This window comes from the organism of the source record quoted next, unplaced genomic scaffold (genome assembly GCF_019419815.1).
Source record: "Pyrus x bretschneideri cultivar Hongxiangsu unplaced genomic scaffold, Pyrus_bretschneideri_v1 Contig11, whole genome shotgun sequence".
NCBI lineage: Eukaryota > Viridiplantae > Streptophyta > Magnoliopsida > Rosales > Rosaceae > Pyrus > Pyrus x bretschneideri.
The window spans coordinates 4,023,917-4,045,097 of record NW_025999402.1 but is presented as its reverse complement, the minus strand read 5'-3'; the positions used below and the strand labels follow the sequence as shown (position 1 = coordinate 4,045,097).

The following is a 21,181-nucleotide window of genomic DNA, read 5'->3' as shown; positions in this document are numbered from 1 at the left end:
ATCACTTATTCCGCAGCCATATTCGTTCTCAAAGTCTAAACCGTTCCAGTCCACGCAAGGGATGCTTGAATTAGTGAATATGTTACGAAATAAATAGATTAATTAATCAGTGGTTGATTTCAATTGGGTACTGGTGGTCGTGGACTCCATCGACAGAGACAAAAGTCTTCATTTTGACCTAACCTTTTTTAAAACGCGAAACAGAAGACTTGAAAAACAGGTGGTGTTACGATGTGTTTTCGACCAAGTCAATAAAAACATATTTGACGTTTAAATTTGAGAAAGTGAATTCAATGCACAATTTTTTTATTCAGTACATATTCATATTCACTTTTTATATTTGAACTAAATGAACCAAACTGAAATTAAAACACATATAAACAAAGAAGTTAAAGAAAGAAGACAGATGTACAGATATCATTTCCCTGAATTTGTTGAGTAGCAGCTGGAGTCATTTCCATGTGAGAAGACTTATCATCAAGTGAAGAAGGTGAATCGCTGACGGAATGATGCCCTGCAGAAGTCTTAGCTGCTTGTTGGGAGAAGTCCATGTTAAATGCGTAGTGAATATATGAGAAGATTTCTGTTTAGCTGCACAGACAACGTGAAAGAAATTTATAAGTATACAATTCTAATTTATAAGCTAAAATCAAAATAAAATGAGAAGGAATGTATATGTACATTGGTCTCTTGGAGAATAGCTCTTCAAGGTCTGCCTAGACTGCTTTTATACAATAAACTTGCAAGGAATTGTGTTATACCTAACACAATGGACTTTGCTTAGATACGTATCTAAACAAAGATATGTATCTATGAATATATGAAAAGTGCGTTTTTTATTTTCCAAAACTATACTTTTGCAGTGACATGTCTACCCGCAAAAATATACTATGCGCTCTATTATTTGAATTCATAACGTGTAGTTATCAATTGAATGGTAAGATTATTTTGGTCAAAGAACATTTTTTCTTCCAAAAAGAAATAATAATATTACCAAATACGCTACACATTTCCTAATATAGTGTTTTTTCCACGACCGAAAAAATTATGTCGGATTTTGGCTGACGATTACTGTTAAACCAACCGTGCTTTGGGCTTTTGCTAATTAAATAATAAAACAACACTAATTGTCCAGTCCATTACTTATCTTCATACTTTAGGCCCAAGTGTAAATCATGTTAAATGGAAATTGACTTGTTAATAAACATCTTAAATTCATGTTTTTATCAGTATGTATCAAGATAGGCGTAAGAAACATATTACGAAACAATGTTAAGTTAAAAATAAAGGTTTAAGGTCAAATATCAAAATTCTTTAATAATCTCACAATCTTTTGGAATACTACTTCAGAGCTTTATATATTGTTCTCAACAAAGTTTATAGAACAAGATACAAGGCTATTTGAATTAGTAAAACTTAATTCCTTGAGGATAAGGGAACTTAGATCTTAAAAAATATAACATAAAACAAAATCTCTAAGTAAATAGAATTTCATTATTTTTTTTTTCCAACACCCCCTACAACTCATACTGTAGAGAATAAAACTATAAATTAAACCAAAAATCTCAACGCCCCCTTCAATCTGGTTCATGAATATCAAATGACCCAGCTTGACATGCTTCATTGGTCGACATTATATTAGTATCAAGAAGTGTGGATTGCCGTAGTAAGTTACCAGATGGTTCTTTTTTTTACAAAAAGAAAAAAGAAAAAAAGATACCATTGATCGGCATCTCTATCAATTCAAGCTGTTAAGACGATCAACATCAAGCAGTCATGATGATCAATATCTAGGAAGCTGTGGTCGATCTAGGCCCAAACCATTATTCTTTAATATTTGTATATGCAATATTAGAGAAATAATTCAAACTTAAAACCTCGTATACAGAATAAATACTCTTAATCAATTAAATTGCAAGTTTGTTGCAACCAATAATATTTGGACTACCAGAAATATTAATCAATAACTAACTTAAACTTAAATAGCAGTATATTGGTAAAAATATATAATGGCAACACTCCAGGATAAGGACATAATTTTACAATCAAATCAACATGGGCATAAAAGTGTTGGAATATATTAATATTTTAGGTATTATATTGTCTAGGTTTTCTTATAAGTTTAGTTTGGGTCTAACCTGTTAGTATTATGATTATGTTTGTTTGCTATAAATATAAGGGGAGATCTCAGTTTATTACCGTTAAGTTTTGTGATTTTCAACATTTAGTACATGAAGTTTTTTGGTCCCAAAGTCATACCTAAAATGTTAATTTTGGAATAATCTCATACATCCGTTAGTCTGGCTGTTAAATCTCCCGTTAACTGATAACGTGGCAGTCATATAAACAATGACTGGATGTCACGTGTTAAAAAAAAAAAAAAAAAAAACAAAACAAAATTACAAAAAAAAAAAAATAATAATAATCTTCTTCCTCAAACCCCTGACGACACCACCCCCCTTCTCCTCTCCTCTCCTCTCCTCTCTTCTCCATCCCTTCGTCGGCGCCGATCCACGCTCGAATTCTCACCCGATTAAAATTACAAAAAAGGCAAAAAAAAAAAGAAAAAAAAAAAAAAAAAAAAGTCGTCTTCCGCAAACCCCCGACCCCCCTCCCTTCTCCATCCCGATTAAAATTACAAAAAAGGCAAAAAAAAAAAAAAAAAAAAAAAAAAGTCATCTTCCTCAAACCCCCGACCCCCCTCCCTTCTCCATCCCTTCGTCGGCGCCGATCCACACTCGATTCTCACCCGATTGCTCATCAGAGTAAAATCCCATAACCAAATTCTTAGCAAAGTTTCCAACCACAACTGAAACGAACCCAGTTACAGCCGTAGAGAAAACCTTCTCGAAAACCCTATCCGAAAAGCTCGAATTCTCCAAACCCTTCCCCGTTTCACTCTCATTCTTCACCTCCAATTTACACCCTCGAATCATCCCAACTGTCATACCCTCTGTAATCCTACTCAGTGACACAGAGAACTCCTTCGACCTGGCAATTTTTGAAATTTGCTTTAAACTTTGGGGCATTTCGTCCGAATCAGAACGCAGAAATTCCTTCAAATCCCCAGAGACAACACCAATCGTCTCGCCGAATCAGAGACCATTTTGACCATAGAAATTAGAGCTCGTACGAGCTTCAGGAACCTCTTCCTCTTCCTGGCCACGTGGCGGCTGGGCTCGCGCCGATTAAGGCGGATTGGAAGCCCTGGAGTCGCAGAGAGAGGGAGAAGGTGAAGAGGAGTGGATCGGGTGGAGGGGATGGAGAAGACGAAGGGGGTGCAGGGGTGCTCGAGTGGAGGGGATGGAGGGAAGGGCTGGAGAAGCGGGGGTCGGGCGTTTGAGGAAGAAGACTTTTCTTTTTTTTGTAATTTTTTTAATTTTTTAATGTTTAATGTTTAATTTTTAATATCCGTGGATCACACGTGGCGTTTAATTATTGCACGTTTTGACGAAGCTCCGACCCGAGAACCACTCGGGTCGAGTTCGAATCCACTTGAACACCTGCAAATCAGATCTAATAAATCCGCCGTTGCTGTTCCGCACCACCAACTACCACTATCGGAATCTGCTTCCAGGTTCTGAGGAATTGTCTGCGCCGCTTCACTTGACAACCTGCACCGTACCAGCTGCTCTGAAATGGCACCGCGACCCGCTTACCAGTGTTGCTTTTGCTTTGTTGATTATTATTATTTTTTTTTTTTTGGTGAGGAAGAAAGGAAAAAGAAAAGAGAGAACAAAGGAAAAAGGAAAAAACAAGGAAGAAAAAAATAATAATAAAAAGAGAAAAAAGAAATAAAAAGTTGGAGGTTTTTTGGCCCACACGGGCAAAGAGAAAAATATGGGCTGTTTGACGCCATTTTGGTTTGATGTCTTTGAGATCCACACGAGTTGTTGGTCTATTTGGAATTGTTTTGTAATCGTCATTTGAATGCTTAGACATGTGATCACTCGAGTAATAGTACTTTATTTTTATTCGTTTGTAGCTACAATTGAGATATGGAAATCTTGTTTGTTTAGATACGGGTTCTTTTCATACTCTCAACACTAGCCAATTTGAATCAGAATCAGTTTGCCAGCCACAATCAGCTTGCCAACAAGAACCAGTTCGCAAGTCAAATCAAGTCAAATCAAGTCAAGTCAAGTCCAGTCAAGTTTGCATGCCTGCCAGTCCACCTAACGGATCCAGTCCACATCTGCTTGTTTGCAAACCCATGTTGTATATTGACATGAGTTTGACTGGGGATGTTGGAATATATTAGTATTTTAGGTATTATATTGTTTGGGTTTTCTTATAAGTTTAGTTTGGCCTAGACTGTTAGTATTTAGGTTAGGTTTGTTCGCTATAAATATAATGTTTCGTAGCTTTGTGGAATAAGTTAGTCACGATGTAGCCTCTTGAGATTTTGTAGTCGTTTCGACATTCTTGTTTGTTTAATAATTTTCTTATTATTTTGTAGTCTTGTTTGTTCGTAATTTGATATTCAACTAACCGAACCAATAACTTGCTAAAATTTCATCTTTAAATTATTCTGAACTTGTTCCCTGCCATATCAGAAGATGGAAACAAACATTTCTGCCACACCCATTGCTATGGCAAGCTATAAGCATTCATCAAATTGGATCCATGATCGGCATGATGTTAACGACCAGGAAAAGTACCCCTTGTGTAGAGGAAGAGTAAGAGAGCAATGACCAAGGTGGCTAATAGCAGGATCAGAACCAGCATCATAATCTCCCCGTGGAGACCAAACCTTGAGTCACTGATGGAGGGGAGAGGTTCATCGTTTTCAGACTTGTTGGGAGCCAATGAAGGTGATAATAATGGAGCACTTGCCATGCTGAATAAAACTTAAGATGTAAATTAATTTCCTTTGGCTCTAGGAATTTAAGAGATTGGTTCATGTTGCGTTTCATTTGTTAATTGATTGGTTGGTCCAGTACTTGGTGGTTGAGGTAATATTACCATGTCTGGATGTGAAAAATGAGGAATCGAGCTGACGAATCTGCCGACAGAAAGAGAATGCATGAAATGTACTATACTACCATCAGATTGCCGTGCAGACAAGCAGGTTTTGACACAATGTTTGGCTACAATCTAATCACACATCAAGCTCGCAACTATATGCCAATAAGTACGTCTACTGTCTATACTATGTCATGTCCCCTCTCAACCAGCCTAATGTACGTTAATGGACTTAACATGACTTAGGGGTGGTTTGTAAACACTTTCGTAGGAAGCATCTCTAATTAACCACATTGAAAAGAAAATCAAAGAACAATGAGAATTGAGAAAGGTGAACGAGAGAGAGAAATGAAGAGGAAAATAAAGAAGATGAATGTGCTTTTTCACTATTGATTGAATGATTGTTCGTTACAACACATAGCTTATAAGCTACTTATACAAACAAACTACTTATACACATATAACTGTACTAATTCAATGCACAAGATGCTGTCACATGTCACTAAATCAAACACATCACATAGTGACACATCACTTAATACTCCCACTCGACCATATGCTTGGATATCAAGTATATGGTTGGAACAAAAAAATGAAACCCAAACTCTACAAAAATTGCCCCAATTCATCAATGAATAGTAGTAAGGGCTTATTGCAGCTGCAAGGCATACCATTGTTGGAACCCAGATGACTCAACTAAGGAGGTATATGATGCATTTTAATCCACATTTGTTTGCTTTCTGTTACAACCCTTAATAATACTCTTCTACTAGCCTTCTGAAGTATACAGCTTAAGAGTATGAGACGGTGAAGCCTTTTTGGAACTTCGTCTGTAATTTGTGCCTCTGTATAGATGCAAGTCTGAAGTCAAACCCTGGTGACAGACGGCAATCCAACAATCTATCAACTCTTATATCAAGATCATTATTCCCCCTGCTTCGAACAAATTGTTTCCATATCAGCAATCCAAGCAACAATTGTTTTTTTTTTTTTTTTTGGAACAACCCGAATTCCTTCTCCATTTACAGCTCCTACGCCTAGTCCTAGCACATGGTACCATGTTGCAAAAAATAAAAAAATAAAAAATTAAATAAAATAAAAAATCTGGAGATGAGACAGATACCACCAAGAGGACCAATCTGTCAGTAACTCTATCGTGGGAAGATCCGCAGCATCCAAATGAAATACCAAAACAGCTCAATACAGCAGTTGTAACATACCCTCATGCCAGTGATAGATTTTGCTAATTTCAGAGAGAAAAAGAGAGAAGGCAGTCATGTTCTAACTATTTATAATAGGCTAAAGTTCATATGGCATTCATTATTGATATATGCTTAATAAATAAAAATATATTCTTCATAAGGTTCAAAACAAAAATAGGCTATTGATATATGGCTAATAAAGTTTTAATTGCCATTATGGTCTACTAGTATTCCTCTTCACTTGTAAGTAAGGGATATTAGGTTTGATTCTCGCCGAAGGCAAAAATGAACCACATTATTGTCAATCCATTGTGAGGCTAAATCCATTCCCCCTCCCTTAGATTAGATAATATCATTTGTTCAAAAAAAAAAAAAAAAAAAAAAGAGTTTTAATTGGTTTTTAGCTAAATAACCTCAAAATAAATATATACACTATGATATGTTCACGGGCTCAGTCCAGAAGATAAACTATGACGGATATAGCCCGATTGAATACTATCTTTGCTGATGTGTCCAACCTCTCTGTTGATGCACTCATTAACTAAAATATTGCTGGGAAAGAGAAAAAAATAAAAATAAAAAACCCAAAAACCAGCCCAGACCCATAAGAACGAGTTCGAGAACATCAGCAAAGTGGCTACCCAGATTGAACTGAGATTCAGTAAGCAGAAGTGGCAGCAATGTTTCTTCGTATGTCTGTACGTGTATGAAGATTGATTGTCTGCAATGTAATACCAATTTACAGTTAGACTAACTTCATTGAGGTCAATCAAATATCGATTAAATATTGACTAAGTACCGAGTATTGTTGATCGGTAATAGTTTTCATGTAACTTTTAATATTAACTGATGTAACAGATAACACAACAGTTTTTAATTAGTTAATAAATGAGGTTCACAATGGCCCCGAACCAAAAAATTCTTATCCCTTGAGGTACATTTATATTCCAACATCACTGTTATTCCAAAGACATGATCTTGATGGAATATCAATCGAATTTGGAATGAGTTCTGCAAATTATGGCCCGTACACGTTGTGGAATCCATGTAGCAAATTGCAAGCGTACGTGGTCCTCTCGTACTTTCACCATATTCGCAAGTCAATTTGTTGGCTTAAAATTTCATTTTGGTGATGGGTGTTCAGATGCTCTCCCAAATTCCGTTCCCTATGCTCCTATAGATATTTGTAGCTTCTTTGATAATGGAGGCATGCAAAAATTCAACGAATAATTTACTTTAAAGCTGTTTTGCCTATATATTGAAAAGAGCATGCATATAGTTGGCCAAAAATTATAAATGGCTAGCATAGAGGGTTGGGGAAGAAGCCAAACTCTACATAGCCTTGCCAAGCAGCTTGAGTTTTACAAACCTCCCTCCGCACCGGATAAATCCGAGGATTATAATGAAAGCGATACATGCTTAAACTCCGGTATAAGCTTCAACTCTTTAGCAGCCACAAATGAAAAGTGTTCTTGTGTCAAGTTGAGATTGAGAGAGAGAAGAGCGGCTGTACTGGTATGCATCTTTGAGGGTCCTGAGGGTGAGCTAAGAGTTATTCTTACTAGGAGATCCATGAATTTGGCATCACACCCAGGTATAATATGCTAAATTTGTTGTGAGGGAAGTGATTTAAGCACGCTTGTCGCATGCCCCTATCTGTTTCTAGCCTTTTGATTCTCCAAGGATAAATAAACAGGAGGTATGCAAAGGGAAAAAAAGAAAAGAAAAAAGAATGTGTGGAGATCATTTCTTATTTGTTAATAGTCTCAAATTAATGTTATAGACTTGGCCACGGACACTAGGGTTTTCTAAATCTGTTCTAGAGATTACACAGGAGATGTAGCATTGCCGGGAGGAAAAATGGAGAAGGAAGATGCAGATGAATCTGCAACAGCACAAAGGGAAGCCATGGAAGAGATTGGACTGAATCCAAGTCTAGTTCAAGTTGTTGCAAAGCTAGAGTGCTTTATGTCCCAGGTACCACATACATATATAAACTCTCTCTTTTTTTCTTTTGATATACCGGTACTATATGAATCGTGCTTTTGAATGTTTTTCTCTTTTTTTTTTTTGCCTTGTGCAGCATTTGGTCTCCGTTGTCCCGGTGATAGGGCTAGTAGCTAGAATTGAAGATTTCAAGCCTGTACTCAGCGCCGACGAAGTTGACGCCATTTTTGATGTTCCATTGGAGATGTTTCTCAAGGTATATTGCCCTGCACAGGTCACAGGCAGAGCATGCATATGTCAATTTACATTATTTCGTCAAAAACTTAATTAACGGTGATTTATTTTTGTGTAATGTAGAATGATAATCACAGATTTGAGGAGAGAGAATGGATGGGTTGGAAGTATATTCTCCATCTTTTCGATTTTGAATCAGAGCAGGGGCCGTTTCTAATATGGGGACTAACTGCAAGCATTTTAATTCGAGCAGCCGCTGTTATCTACCAGCAGCCTCCATTCTTCCAAGGACACAGCCTCCCTGACTTCCAAGAATTGCAAAGAGCCTTGCATAGTGTGCATAATGTTAAACATGAGAATAATATATAATACTACATATGTTGGAGAAAATAAAACCATAAAATTCAAAGCCTTAATTGATACATCATATTCCGTGATGTCATTCAACGATCAGAATGGTTTGGCTTTTAGATTCTCTTTCAACAATTATCTATGCTAAAAGTAATCAACAATCAACAAGCACTTAGATGTTTAATTATCAGCATTTCTATTTCAGCTTTATCGAACAAACAACGTTTTGGCATGTTTGAGGTGACCAAACAATTAAAGATTTAGGTTTTTCTAACAGAGATAATCCTAAAGACCTAAAATATAGACAACTTTAATCGTTAGATTGCATTATGTGACAGCCTTAAAGAAGAATTCTCATAAGACTTATAGTCCTGAGACCATAAATGTATAATAGGTTAAGGGTAAGTGAATAGTCATAATTTGACAGAAGCTTCTCCAAAATATAAAACTGAAGGACAAGGTTTGCATAAAGTTCGTTGAAATTCAATTATGTATAGCTCATATATATGAATGAATGCATTCCGTTTGGTCATGTTGTGGCAAATTCAAACACCTTCTGGTCATAAGCTACTATTTGTTCGAAAATCCGACAAAAATGATTTATTCTTTCAAACTATCGCCAGCATCCGTGTCTATATAAGCAGACTTACATGAAATGTTTCCTTTGTACATGCGCCGTACCATGCCTTGTCAATTCTATAGAAACTTCGCCATAGTTTCATGGTGGAAAAGTCGGTGCTCAAATAACCAATTTTTTATATTATTGTCCAACTTTCAAACACCATCGAGCATCTCACTATTTTTAAAAATTAATATCGTCCATCAAAATTAATCACTCATGCAATTTAACAAGTGTGAAGGTTTTATAAAAAAAAATATTGATACAATTACCAGTGAAAACGTTTAGTACTCTAATAAAAATGTAAAATACCATGAAGGGTGTAATTTGCATTTTTGGTCGAAAAAACTCTCCCATATTGGGGAGATATATAATATAGATCTTGACCAAAAAAGTACATAAGAACTTAAGTGTACATTTTTTTTTTTTAACTTTTTTTTTTGTAAGTCCTAACAATAAAAGAGAGAAAATTAATTAAAGAAAATCTTAAATTTACTCTCTCGCATTAGAGTGAAACTCTAGTCAACCTCTCTTGCGAGTATAAAATATGGGTTCCAAGTCTCACTAAAATCAATTACACGAGTCAAAGTCCAACCCCATTAATTCCCATTAGAAGTGAATTTCACACGAAGCTATCTATGAATTGATCAGAACACAAAAGCTTAAAGTCCGTGCCTTTTCTTTCTCTTTACATCTAATTTACCAACCAAACCAGCTCCACAACAAGGATTACAGATTAATACTAACTAGCCAAGAAGGCAAAGCTCTTAGTCCCCGAAATTTGGCCATGGCCGGCATAACTAATGCTTATAGTGTAGAAACCCCGGCGGTTCCGTCGTGGCTAAACAAAGGAGACAACGCATGGCAACTCACAGCCGCCACTTTTGTTGGGTTACAAAGCATGCCGGGCCTAGTGATCCTCTACGCCAGCATAGTCAAGAAGAAATGGGCAGTAAACTCAGCCTTCATGGCCCTCTACGCCTTCGCCGCCGTGCTCATCTGTTGGGTCCTCGTAGGCTACCGTATGGCCTTCGGGGACCAGCTCCTCCCGTTTTGGGGTAAAGGTGCACCCTCTCTAGGTCAAAAGTTCCTCATCAGCCAAGCCAAAGTGCCCAAAAGCACTCACTTTCGTGACGATGGATCGATTGAGACCCAAACGGTTGAGCCATTTTACCCCATGGCATCACTCGTCTACTTTCAGTTCACTTTTGCAGCTATTACTCTTATTTTGTTAGCAGGGTCTGTTCTTGGCCGCATGAACATCAAGGCTTGGATGGCTTTTGTCCCTCTTTGGCTTCTATTTTCATACACTGTTGGAGCCTTTAGTCTTTGGGGTGGTGGCTTCCTCTATCATTGGGGTGTAATTGACTACTCCGGTGGTTATGTCATCCATCTCTCCTCGGGCATCGCAGGTTTCACCGCCGCTTATTGGGTAGGTACTTATGATTAAACGCGTTTTAGAAAATATCATGCACATAAACGAAACATCAGTAGAGAATCCTTAAACCCATTTTCAAAAATTGAAACCCTTTCTAGATCAAATTTGACCTATTTGAAAATGTTTCTCTAAAAAGCACCTCATAAGCGCTTTATTGAAAATTTTCACTAAAATTTCAAGTGCTTATTTCTTCAAAAACGCTTAAAAGCGTTGGCTTAATTTTCAGGTGCTTTATAACACATAAACACTTCTATTTTGTTTTTCTGTTACTTTTGATTATCGGTTTTAGTCATTCTATAAGAACTTCCAAACATCTTTAATTTTAGAATTTGAACTAAGTTAAAAAAATTTAGATGTAATTATACTACGTTTACCTATGTGTTCTAGGTTGGTCCAAGGTTGAAGAGTGACAGGGAGAGGTTTCCACCAAACAACGTGTTGCTAATGCTTTGTGGTGCTGGGATGCTGTGGATGGGCTGGTCAGGTTTCAACGGCGGGGCCCCTTATGCTGCAAACATTGTTGCTCCAATAGCAGTGTTGAACACAAACATCTGTGCAGCCACCAGCCTTCTTGTATGGACGTCTCTCGACGTTGTGTTCTTCGGCAAGCCGTCGGTGATCGGAGCTGTTCAGGGCATGATGACGGGGCTCGTATGCATCACACCTGGGGCGGGGTTGGTGCAGTCTTGGGCGGCTATTCTGATGGGAATGCTTTCTGGTAGCATTCCATGGGTCTCCATGATGGTCCTACACAAAAAGTCTACCCTATTGCAAAAGGTAAGAGTTTCTGCTTTCCACATTCATTGTTTTTTGGCACATGATACGCATTGTGTATTTTCTTTTCAATGTCGGCTAAATATTTGTTTTTCATGTTCATATTATGCAAAATCATGTTGTTTAAAACTAAACATTCTGATGTATTCATGTCCATTGAATTTTGTTTGATTTATCAATTTAATAATAATAAATTAAAAAGACAATAAAATTGTGCATGATGAGAAAAAATATGTGATAAAATTACTTTTATTTCAGAAAATTTTAACTCAAGTGACATTTGATATAATCGAGTTAGTGTGAAAATAAAGAATCTTAATTAGGTTTAAGTCTCCATCAAACATTTTAATTTGTTTTATCTTTAATTCATAAAATATTCATCAAGCTGATTTTTTCTGTGAAAAACGGAGCTAATGCCCAGAACATTACGAGATGGCACGAGGCCAAGAAATACCTAAAACATCATCGTTCAAAAGGAACCTAATATAATCAGAGGGCCACGATAGATAATATTAATCTATCCCAAATCTCTTTGCCCTAAGCTTTGTAGTATTCAAAATTTTCAACCTTATATTGTCCCACCAAAGTCATAACATCCATCATTTTCCACTATACTAGTATATTATAATCCTTCCCTTATCCTTCAAATTTGTACCTTCATCGAGTGCAGATTGACCAAATGAAATAGCCACCTTTCAGACGATTAGGTTTTCTAGAAGATTTCCGTTAGTCCTCTGTCCTCTTCCCTTAATGCTTGACCAATCATCAATGAACAAAATATCATAAATAAAACAAAAAAAGAACGTATTTAAGTTAGGTCAGTTGGTTAGGATAGCGTATTTGCTCTTTATACCAAATTTCAAACCGTTTTTGTAAATTAGAATAACGTAGAACATTGCCTTATTGTCACATAAAAAAATAAAAATCTTACTGTGTCTAATTTGTGATGATTTACAGGTGGATGACACCCTAGGGGTATTTCATACACATGCAGTGGCAGGGCTTTTAGGAGGACTGCTAACTGGGCTTCTGGCAGAGCCAGCACTTTGCAGGCTTATGCTGCCTGTTGGCAACAGCAGAGGTGCATTCTACGGTGGCGGTGGAGGGATGCAATTTCTGAAACAATTGGTTGCTGCCATGTTTGTGATTGCTTGGAACATAGTCTCCACCACTATCATACTTCTGGCAATTAGGGTTTTCATACCTCTGAGAATGCCGGAGGAGCAGCTTATCATTGGAGATGACGCCGTTCACGGAGAAGAGGCTTACGCTCTTTGGGGTGACGGAGAAAAATATGACCCGACAAGACATGGTTGGAATACATCGGTGTATGGTGAAGAAATGGCACCGTCGCCGTATATCAACGGTGCAAGAGGTGTGACCATTAACTTGTAAACACCTAACTGCACTATGTCGGATGCACGTATCGTATGATCACATAATTAATATGTACGTATTTGTTACCTGTAAGTAGAAGTTTTGAACAATTTTCCACTAAATCGTTTGAAATTTGAACGTGATTGTGTGATGGGATGATTTCGTCCGAGTTTTGAGACTGTAACACATGTGACAGACGACCACGGTCAAAAACATTAAGTTAAAATAGTGTTTGTATGACAAAATCTCTCCTAATATTCCATTTATGATAGCTTAGTCCAAATTTGACCACTGTGGAGACATTATTTTCAGACAAACAATATCTAATTCTTTCAACAGATTCAGTGCACGACTCTGTATCCATAATTGGCGGAAACCTTGCATCAATAATTTAAGGTCATCAAAGCAGCATAAACGACCGATCATGGCAGATTTTCTATGGCCTCAACAGTAGTACCCTGCAATCAAGAACTCGACGCGTGTCGTTAACCCATTTGTCCACCCAATCCTATATCTCCGGTCAAGAGTGCACTCTGTTCAATTTCTGAAGCAGATAACTCTTTTAATACAAGCAACACTGGGAGGGGGAATCGAACTCAATACCTCGAGCGCAGGAGATAAATGCTCTGTAAAAGGAATATAAGAAGACAAACAACATAACACGCAAAACGAATCAATTATAAATCCAAAATATACCAATTCCATTTGATCTGAGCAGATGGTAGTTTACTTTACAGTGCTTTAAGGCTGTTATACAAACCCTTGAACTGTGAAAGTGGGTACCAGTACCCAAAAATAGCTACTGTGCACGCTAAAGTATCTAATGTTCCACTATGAATCCTGAAACCCAGAAAAGCAGAGAGAACTTTTGGCTAATCGAAGTGTTCCCATTCCTGATTTGGTTCCGTTGATGATGGCTCTGGCGTTGACGTTGGGGGATCTAGGCATCCAACTCCGGAGTCAAAGGTCTCCCACTTGGTTGTTACTGTGGTAGCATTGCTACTGTTGCTAACTGGATTGCTGTTCCTCGCCTTTAGAGCATCCAATGCATCCACAAAGTTCTGGACACGTCGCACCTGTACAAGAAAGTTGTTAAACCAGCCATAATAGATCTCTAATCGTCTATGCAACTTCAAAATTTTGAAACAAATTATAAACTAGCCATTACATATTGACATTCCAATGTGCTTATTGCAACAAATAAATTTTAAGCAGAGAGAGAAGCGAGAAAAACCTATAAAACCTTGGGATTACAGTCCTATAGGTTTTTTGGAGAGAAGAGGAGAGAGAAAGAGAAAGGGGGGGGGGGGAGGGGAGGAATATTATAACTATTGGGATTTCGAAGAGAGGTAACTGATCTCGTAATGCATTAAAAATCTAATAGCTCCAAGTGCAGAAAGTAATGGAATTCCATTTGCAAATACCAACATCAACACATATAATGCTACTCTAGAAAATAATGACGTCAAGTGTAAGACACATGATACATAGCAACCAACGAAAGCCAACAATGCTGCTTATATTGTGCAATCCTTTAGTTGTTTCAAGCAATACAATGAAATGATCTATGTGGTGGAAGCCCTCAAGTGGAGTCTACTATATGTGAAGATACTGAAGTTGGGCCCAAAGGACCAGTATAAACTGACTACTAAGGGCAATTGTGTGTCCTATTACATATGTAATGGGAATGACTATAGCATATAGGCATGCATCCAACCTTTCCTCACAAACTATTTACAAGAAACCTGGTGGGGCTCTATAAATTAACACCAAGGTAGAATCCTAAATAGAATCCTGATAATGAATCTTTTGATTGTCCTTTGCCATCACTTCACATTGCTCCAATCACCCTGACCATTGGCAGGGCTACCATCTCACCACCAGAATACGTCAATTTTGACACAATGCATGCCACAATAAAGAAATTCTCACCTCCCTATATCTATAAACTACAACAACCCTCAACGCCGATGATCACAACAACTTCATCGTGTGATCAGCACAACACAGTACATCATTTCCACAAGAACAAACAAAATGCATGGCAATTCCATCATAAGAAACCAACAATCATGAAAAATACGAACCTCTGCCCTGCGTTGCATTTTTTCTTCTCCTTCAGCTTGAATGCCGTCCAATTTCAGCAACTGCCTCATGAGCAACTCTGTTGACACAACAAATTCTTTATCGGAAACCTTGGTCCCACCAGCCACAGCCACTTCCAAGACAGCAACCTTTTAAAATCAAACAAAACATTGTGAGCCCCAAACCAATTTAACATTTTGGCAACCAAATACAACCAGGACATGGAACTCACCCTCTCTGCGAGCTTATCAACCTCAGCTATGACTTCAGCAATTGCATGAGAAGCTTTTGACATCACATTGCTTTTGCCTCCAACCTGTCCACCATTGTTTGGCATCTCTTTGCTGTTTACTCCAACTTCTCCAGCATTGATTGGCATCTCATTGCTTTGATTTACCTCCTCAACCTTACTCTCCTTCCGGGCCTCCAGAAGCAGCACCTTGGAGTTATTCTTCACACCAGCAATGTCCAGATGCTCCTCATCTGCCTTCTCCACCCCCCTGAAAAAGAGCCTCTGCTCCTCTGGCTCCAAATCAGTCTTCTGTGCAAGATGTTTCTTCATATCACCTGACATCATCCAAAATAAAATCAAGTACTAACCCCTCACAACTCTCTTCCATTATTAAAAACACTAATTTGGAGAAATACGGGATTTTCACTAAGAAGCCCTTGATAAGGATACAATTAGATAAAACACTTAAAAACCCAAAACTTCAGAAACAATTCCCGGTCTTTGTAATTTGCGGACACCAAAGAAATTTCACAACTAGGAATCACTTAAGGCTATCAAAAGTAAGGGAGAATTTTTTTCCCCAAATTAAGAACTTGACGTATTTTCATACAAAACTCATAGTTGTCGGAATGTTGTTCCTAATTTACCGAATACCACTCGACCCAACTATTATTCCACTTCCCCCATGGATTATATGTTGCTTGGTGAGGATTATGCTTCTTCTTTTCTTCTATAGTTCGATTCTCGAAGTGTTCATCCCTAATATTAGTAGTTGTCAAGGGTGCTACACTAATTAACTAAAACCCATCAATTCCAATCTAGCTAATCATGATTTACTCTCGAAATTGGCAAACAATACTTCAATTAACCATTGAAAACAGCAATCAAATCATAACAGTGACAGTGAATATGATTAAAATGGAAGATAACATCAGGAGTGAAAGAATAATACCGAAAGTGGAGTGAGCAGGGAGGAAGAGCTCGAAGTGAGGCCCGTTGCCCGGGCCGAGAACTACGTCGATCTTCATCATGGGCCCCCGAAATGAGGCGGAAGCACTGCCACCAGCAGCCGCCGAGGCGTCATCCTCGTCTTCCCGCCTCTGGACCAGCATGCCACCTGGGCGCATCTCCCAATCGATCTCCTCGTCCTGATCGGGTACCAACGCTTTCGGATTCGGATTCTTTTTCACCATCGTAAAAAATGAGGCGGGAATCGAGTGGTGGTGGTCGTGAGGATGTTGACTAGTTAGCGACAGAGTGACGGTTTGAGGGGGTAGAGAGAGATGATCGGAGGGTTTCAACGAAACGCGTTTCGCAGAAGGGTGTGGTCGGTTCACTCCATCATTCCGAGTCCGACGTCAAAAGGTTTTTGAGCGGTGCATTTTTCATCACATATTTTGGGGGTGGATTTCGAATAACCAATAAATGTGGAAAATATACTTCGGGAGTGAGTAATAACTAACGAGGGAGTAAATGTAATAAAATTCTCGTATATCAAATGTTATAGTACAAATGATTTACTATTAAAAAAAAAATTAACCACATGTGCTAATCTGCAAATTCTTTTACCATCATTCTTTTTGTTAGTAGCATTGTTAAGTAATGCTTTAAGAAAAAGCAATTTGTTGTTTCGCAGACAACCAATAATGCTGTTATTTTTTTAAAAGTACTTTTGATGTTAAATATAGTGTTTGGGTGTCACAAAGAAGAGATCGGGACTAAGAAAAAAATTTTAAAACTAACTTTTTATGTTTTCAGGACTTAGGCATGGTTTTTTAGTTATTTTTAAGTCTAATTTCTAAAAACGGTTTATCAAAGAAGAATTCAAGATTTGTGCCCCAAAAACAATTTTCAAATTGAAAAACTTGTACTCAAACAGAGTATCAAACATACCCTAAGCAATTTATGATTAATTTGACAAAACATTATGTATTTAACTGCTCCAGTTGTTGAAAAGAAGCGTATTGACTAGTTAATTTATGCTTGATTTATCCGTTTCTAGGTTTAAAATCTTCTTTACATTGTGTAGCCACGAAGAAAAACAAACTAACCATCTTATTATGAATTTGCCAATTGTGACTTTGAAAGGTCAGCAACGTTATGTGAATTGTCAAATGATTCATAATTAAAGACAAAATGGTTATTAAACGAATTTCGAGCGTGATTTTGAAATAATAAAATAAACTGTTACATATATGAAACAAGGTGTAGTCATACATTTGTAACAATTTTTCACACGTCTGTGTAAGTACTAAATTTGGGGCATCATAAAGAAGAGGATAAGGTGTTTTATTTGGGGCTCAATAAAATTTTGTTGGGAATTTCAATCCGGACAAGGAAAAAGAGCATTCCATACCACAACTATATAGATTAACTTCCCTCCGGATAAGATTTGAAATGATATTTGGAGGCTCCTCAAACTCCAAAATTTTGTGACGTAGATAAACCAAAACGCACCATCCTATGACGCGTCACAAAGTAAAAAATGATTACAAGCGTGAATCTTTAAAGAACTAAAATCTGGAATCCACCAGTTGTTTGAGAAAAATCCCAAAGACTCTTTTTTTTTATTATTATTAAAGATTGAATTGATGATTACAATTATAACATCCACGACTTAAATATACAAGTCATTTACAACTCCTTTCGACAACTCTAAAGCTTTGGGAATCAAACGAAAATAAATGACATTAATCGGACAGAAGCGAAAGGTCCAATCTTTATTACAGAAATTAAAACTGTGTATTAGAGGCTGAAACGGTCTTGGATGGCTAAAAGGTATTATAGGTCCAAATCGAAGCTTAGACGCCAAACCTGCAAATTCTTGATGCATCCTTTTGTCTTCCAACGGTCCATTTTTCTTCAATTCATTCCGCCATTTGTTCGACATCAGCCTATGTGCCACTGAATTCGCTGGTCTATAATTTTGCTTGTTGAGATCAAAGTTTCATACCAAAACTAAAAGAAATAAGAAACAATTAACAAACACAGAAATAGGCAAGACAGATTTCTGAAACTTTCACATGTTTGCACCACCTCCAGGTAAAGCCAAAGTCTCTGGATAAGTAACTGCTTCAACGTCGTTTTCGTCGTCAGCCTCGATGATAATTCTGTATGTTTTTTGCCTGGGATTATAGATCACCAAGATCCTTCCCTCATGATCCAGCAAAACTTCACCACTCTCGAAGATGCATACAGGCATCACAGTAAGATCACAAAAGTCAACAAAAATCTGTCTAGCTAATCTCGTTGATGAAATTTTCGCGACTCTTGTCCAAGATTCCTTGACTCCATATTCCTTCATAATCCATATCGAAAAAGTTTTATCCTGGAGCGCTGAAGTATACACAAAGAGACAACCTTGGCTGGTCCCGATTCCGACGAAGATATCTCTATCGTCACGTTGGGGCAATGACAGTGTGCTCTTAAAATTTTCTTCTGCTAAATCAAAAGAGACGATCTTAGAAATTCTTCTCTGAAGCTGTATCCAGTGAAGAGCTCCATTTAAGAAGCAGCCCCGGTGATCATTCTTCTCAAGATAATACGGGTCTCGACAAGTCCTCCATGAATTCGTTTTGACTGTAAAGACATATATCATGGATCGGAAAGGCTCTTCAGTTGAAGTTGTACTGTCACGACTGCCCAATATTAACTTGTAATCTTCAGCGGAGGAATCGTACCCTAATCCGTAAAATATCTTATTACGGTCAACATAAGGAGGTTCCGGTAACACATTGGTATCTCCGGTGGAAGGGTTCCATAAGATAATGTTGTAAGGGTATTCGCCAAAGTCAATTTCTAGACATACCAAACCGTTACACGAACCCAAAATATCGATAACCATATCTGGTTTAATTACAGACGGATACTTGAGCACTCTGGTTGAAACAACATCATCATTATAGTCTATGGAAAGGAGATCGAGATGGTCATCGGACATTTTTGCAACGAAGAGCTTGATGTTGTTCTTGCTGGTGTTTGTGACCGTGTTTCTCTGGTGTTGCGCAACGAACTGAGGATTGGAGATTACATGAAGCCATGGCTTGCACACGCACCGAAATCGCATTAAAGATTTAACCGGCAGCCTCGAGAGTATGTCGAGTTTGACTTCATCAGGGAGACTGGGCGCCATTGAATGGGAAATTTTGCGAGACGTCACAAGGGTACTGAACAAGAATACCAAAAGATTAATATAGACACACACATACACACAATACTCTTTGCTCAACATTAAACTGAACATATCGCACACAATGCTCTTCACTCAACATTAAACTGAACATATCTAGCTAGGATTTTATACAGTGGGAAACTGAACCACGAGTAGTTATGTTCATGAATCGGCACTCACTTCAACAGATACCAAAATGATTATTTATGGCTCATTTAAGATTCACTTATATAGAAAACGCTTATGCTTGTAAGAGTTTTTGCTAGAAGTTTTTTTATTAAAAATTTGGTCTAACTAGAATTACTCTTATTAGAAACTATTTGAAATTTTTTACAAAAATCTAAGTGCTTCTCAAGTTCTTTTGACAACTTATAAAATTAAATGATTATTTCAACCAAAGATCGATTATGCAATTGAACTAGCTATTCAAAATAAGATAATATTACTAGCTTCATTATTTCTAGAGATTAAACACAAGCAGCGTCTTTCAGCCATAAAAGTTGTAAGATCCTGAATTCCTCTCCCCTTAATATTTTAATAATTCAATGTAGATTATCCTAAATACAAAAAAAAAAAAAAAAAAAAAATCAGTGTACCCAGAACACGAAGTTATTATAAGCGGAGGGAAATTCTATTCTTCAAGTGACCCTCAACTTATTTAATGTCATATGGTATACCATCCCGTATCTCGGACACGTTAAAAAATTTGTCATCAAATACAAAAAACACGCACAACAATATATACGCAATAAATAAATAATAAGAGGAATATGTGAGATACGCGAATTTGCACTAGAACTGCCAAACTCATCTTAGGATGTGTGAAAAAGAACGAGAGAATCACATGAAAACAAAACATGGAAATAATTCTAGAGATAAATGAGCTAAAGGGTTTAATTACCTCAACTTATCGCTTTATATGGTGATTGATATTCAAGCAGGTCTGGAAACAAATGAGTTATAGCTAAGGAAGCCGTTAAGCAGACCCAAAAGTTGAATCCATTATCCACTCCCACTAGGTTTTTGAGTAGTCTCCAAGATTTCCAGCAACTGGATGCAAACCAACAATACTTCACCCAAACTAAGATAAAGGCTCACTCATGACTGTTTTTTCCTCTTTCATTTGTAATAAAATGATAAGAAGGAAGTCAAAAATTAGGGGAAGAGGTAGGAAAAGAAGCTAGTGAAATGTATAAGGTGTCAATAGCACTTCCAGGAGTATGCTTAATTCCTTTGCATATATATAGATTTAATGGATATGTGATTTGAAATGAAATGAGAAAGAAATGAAATAAGTTACGCAATTTAATTGTAGGTTAAAGATATCTTACCTATTACGGAAATAAGCAAGAAATGAAATAACTTACGCAATTTAACTGTAACGGTAGGAAGAAGTGTGATACACCCTAAAAACAATTACTCGAAAAAAGGACGTTGAAGACCCAAAAGCAACAAACGCCTTTTACCAGAACAGATATATTTTCAAACTAATAGCTTCAAGATAAATGGTCACTTAGTACTAAGGTCTAGTAGTATTCCTCTTCACTTGTACGTGAGAGATTTTAGGTTTGATTCTCATCAGGTAGCTTGTTTACTACTTGGTGATTCCAGGTTTTGTAACTCTTTAGAAACCTCGGTCAAACAGAAGTGAAGATTATCGTGTTCGATTAGCTGGAAGTGAAGCTTTCTTACCTTACCCAGGAAGTTACTTTTCGCAATGCAAGTAATGTTTATCAATTATTTAAGTTACCAGCACATAAAACGTGTAAAATAGCGTAAGTAGATT

The 21,181-nt window shown here is 37.3% G+C and overlaps 4 protein-coding genes across 4 annotated transcripts; 2 read left to right on the top strand and 2 right to left on the bottom strand.

Moving 5' to 3' along the window:
* Positions 1-7,437: 7,437 nt before the first annotated feature.
* Positions 7,438-8,743, top strand: LOC103965146 (nudix hydrolase 15, mitochondrial-like). Its single transcript, XM_048572581.1, has 4 exons — positions 7,438-7,761; positions 8,002-8,144; positions 8,251-8,370; positions 8,472-8,743. The coding sequence occupies exons 1-4, from the start codon at positions 7,464-7,466 to the stop codon at positions 8,715-8,717; spliced, it is 807 nt and encodes a 268-aa protein (XP_048428538.1). The 5' UTR covers positions 7,438-7,463; the 3' UTR covers positions 8,718-8,743.
* A 1,147-nt stretch (positions 8,744-9,890) lies between these two features.
* Positions 9,891-13,198, top strand: LOC103965119 (ammonium transporter 2). The gene is made up of 3 exons (XM_009378133.3): positions 9,891-10,750; positions 11,144-11,533; positions 12,488-13,198. The coding sequence occupies exons 1-3, from the start codon at positions 10,106-10,108 to the stop codon at positions 12,923-12,925; spliced, it is 1,473 nt and encodes a 490-aa protein (XP_009376408.2). The 5' UTR covers positions 9,891-10,105; the 3' UTR covers positions 12,926-13,198.
* Positions 13,199-13,564: 366 nt separating this feature from the next.
* LOC103965117 (BAG family molecular chaperone regulator 4) lies at positions 13,565-16,417 on the bottom strand. Its single transcript, XM_009378132.3, has 4 exons — positions 16,177-16,417; positions 15,225-15,559; positions 14,995-15,141; positions 13,565-13,983 (listed from the first exon to the last, which is right to left on the bottom strand). Exons 1-4 carry the CDS (start codon positions 16,415-16,417, stop codon positions 13,780-13,782), a joined length of 927 nt encoding a protein of 308 aa, XP_009376407.2. The 3' UTR covers positions 13,565-13,779.
* Positions 16,418-18,243: 1,826 nt separating this feature from the next.
* On the bottom strand, positions 18,244-20,592 carry LOC103965148 (F-box protein At3g07870-like). Its single transcript, XM_009378165.2, has one exon. The coding sequence runs from the start codon at positions 19,465-19,467 to the stop codon at positions 18,244-18,246; it is 1,224 nt and encodes a 407-aa protein (XP_009376440.2). The 5' UTR covers positions 19,468-20,592.
* Positions 20,593-21,181: the final 589 nt, after the last annotated feature.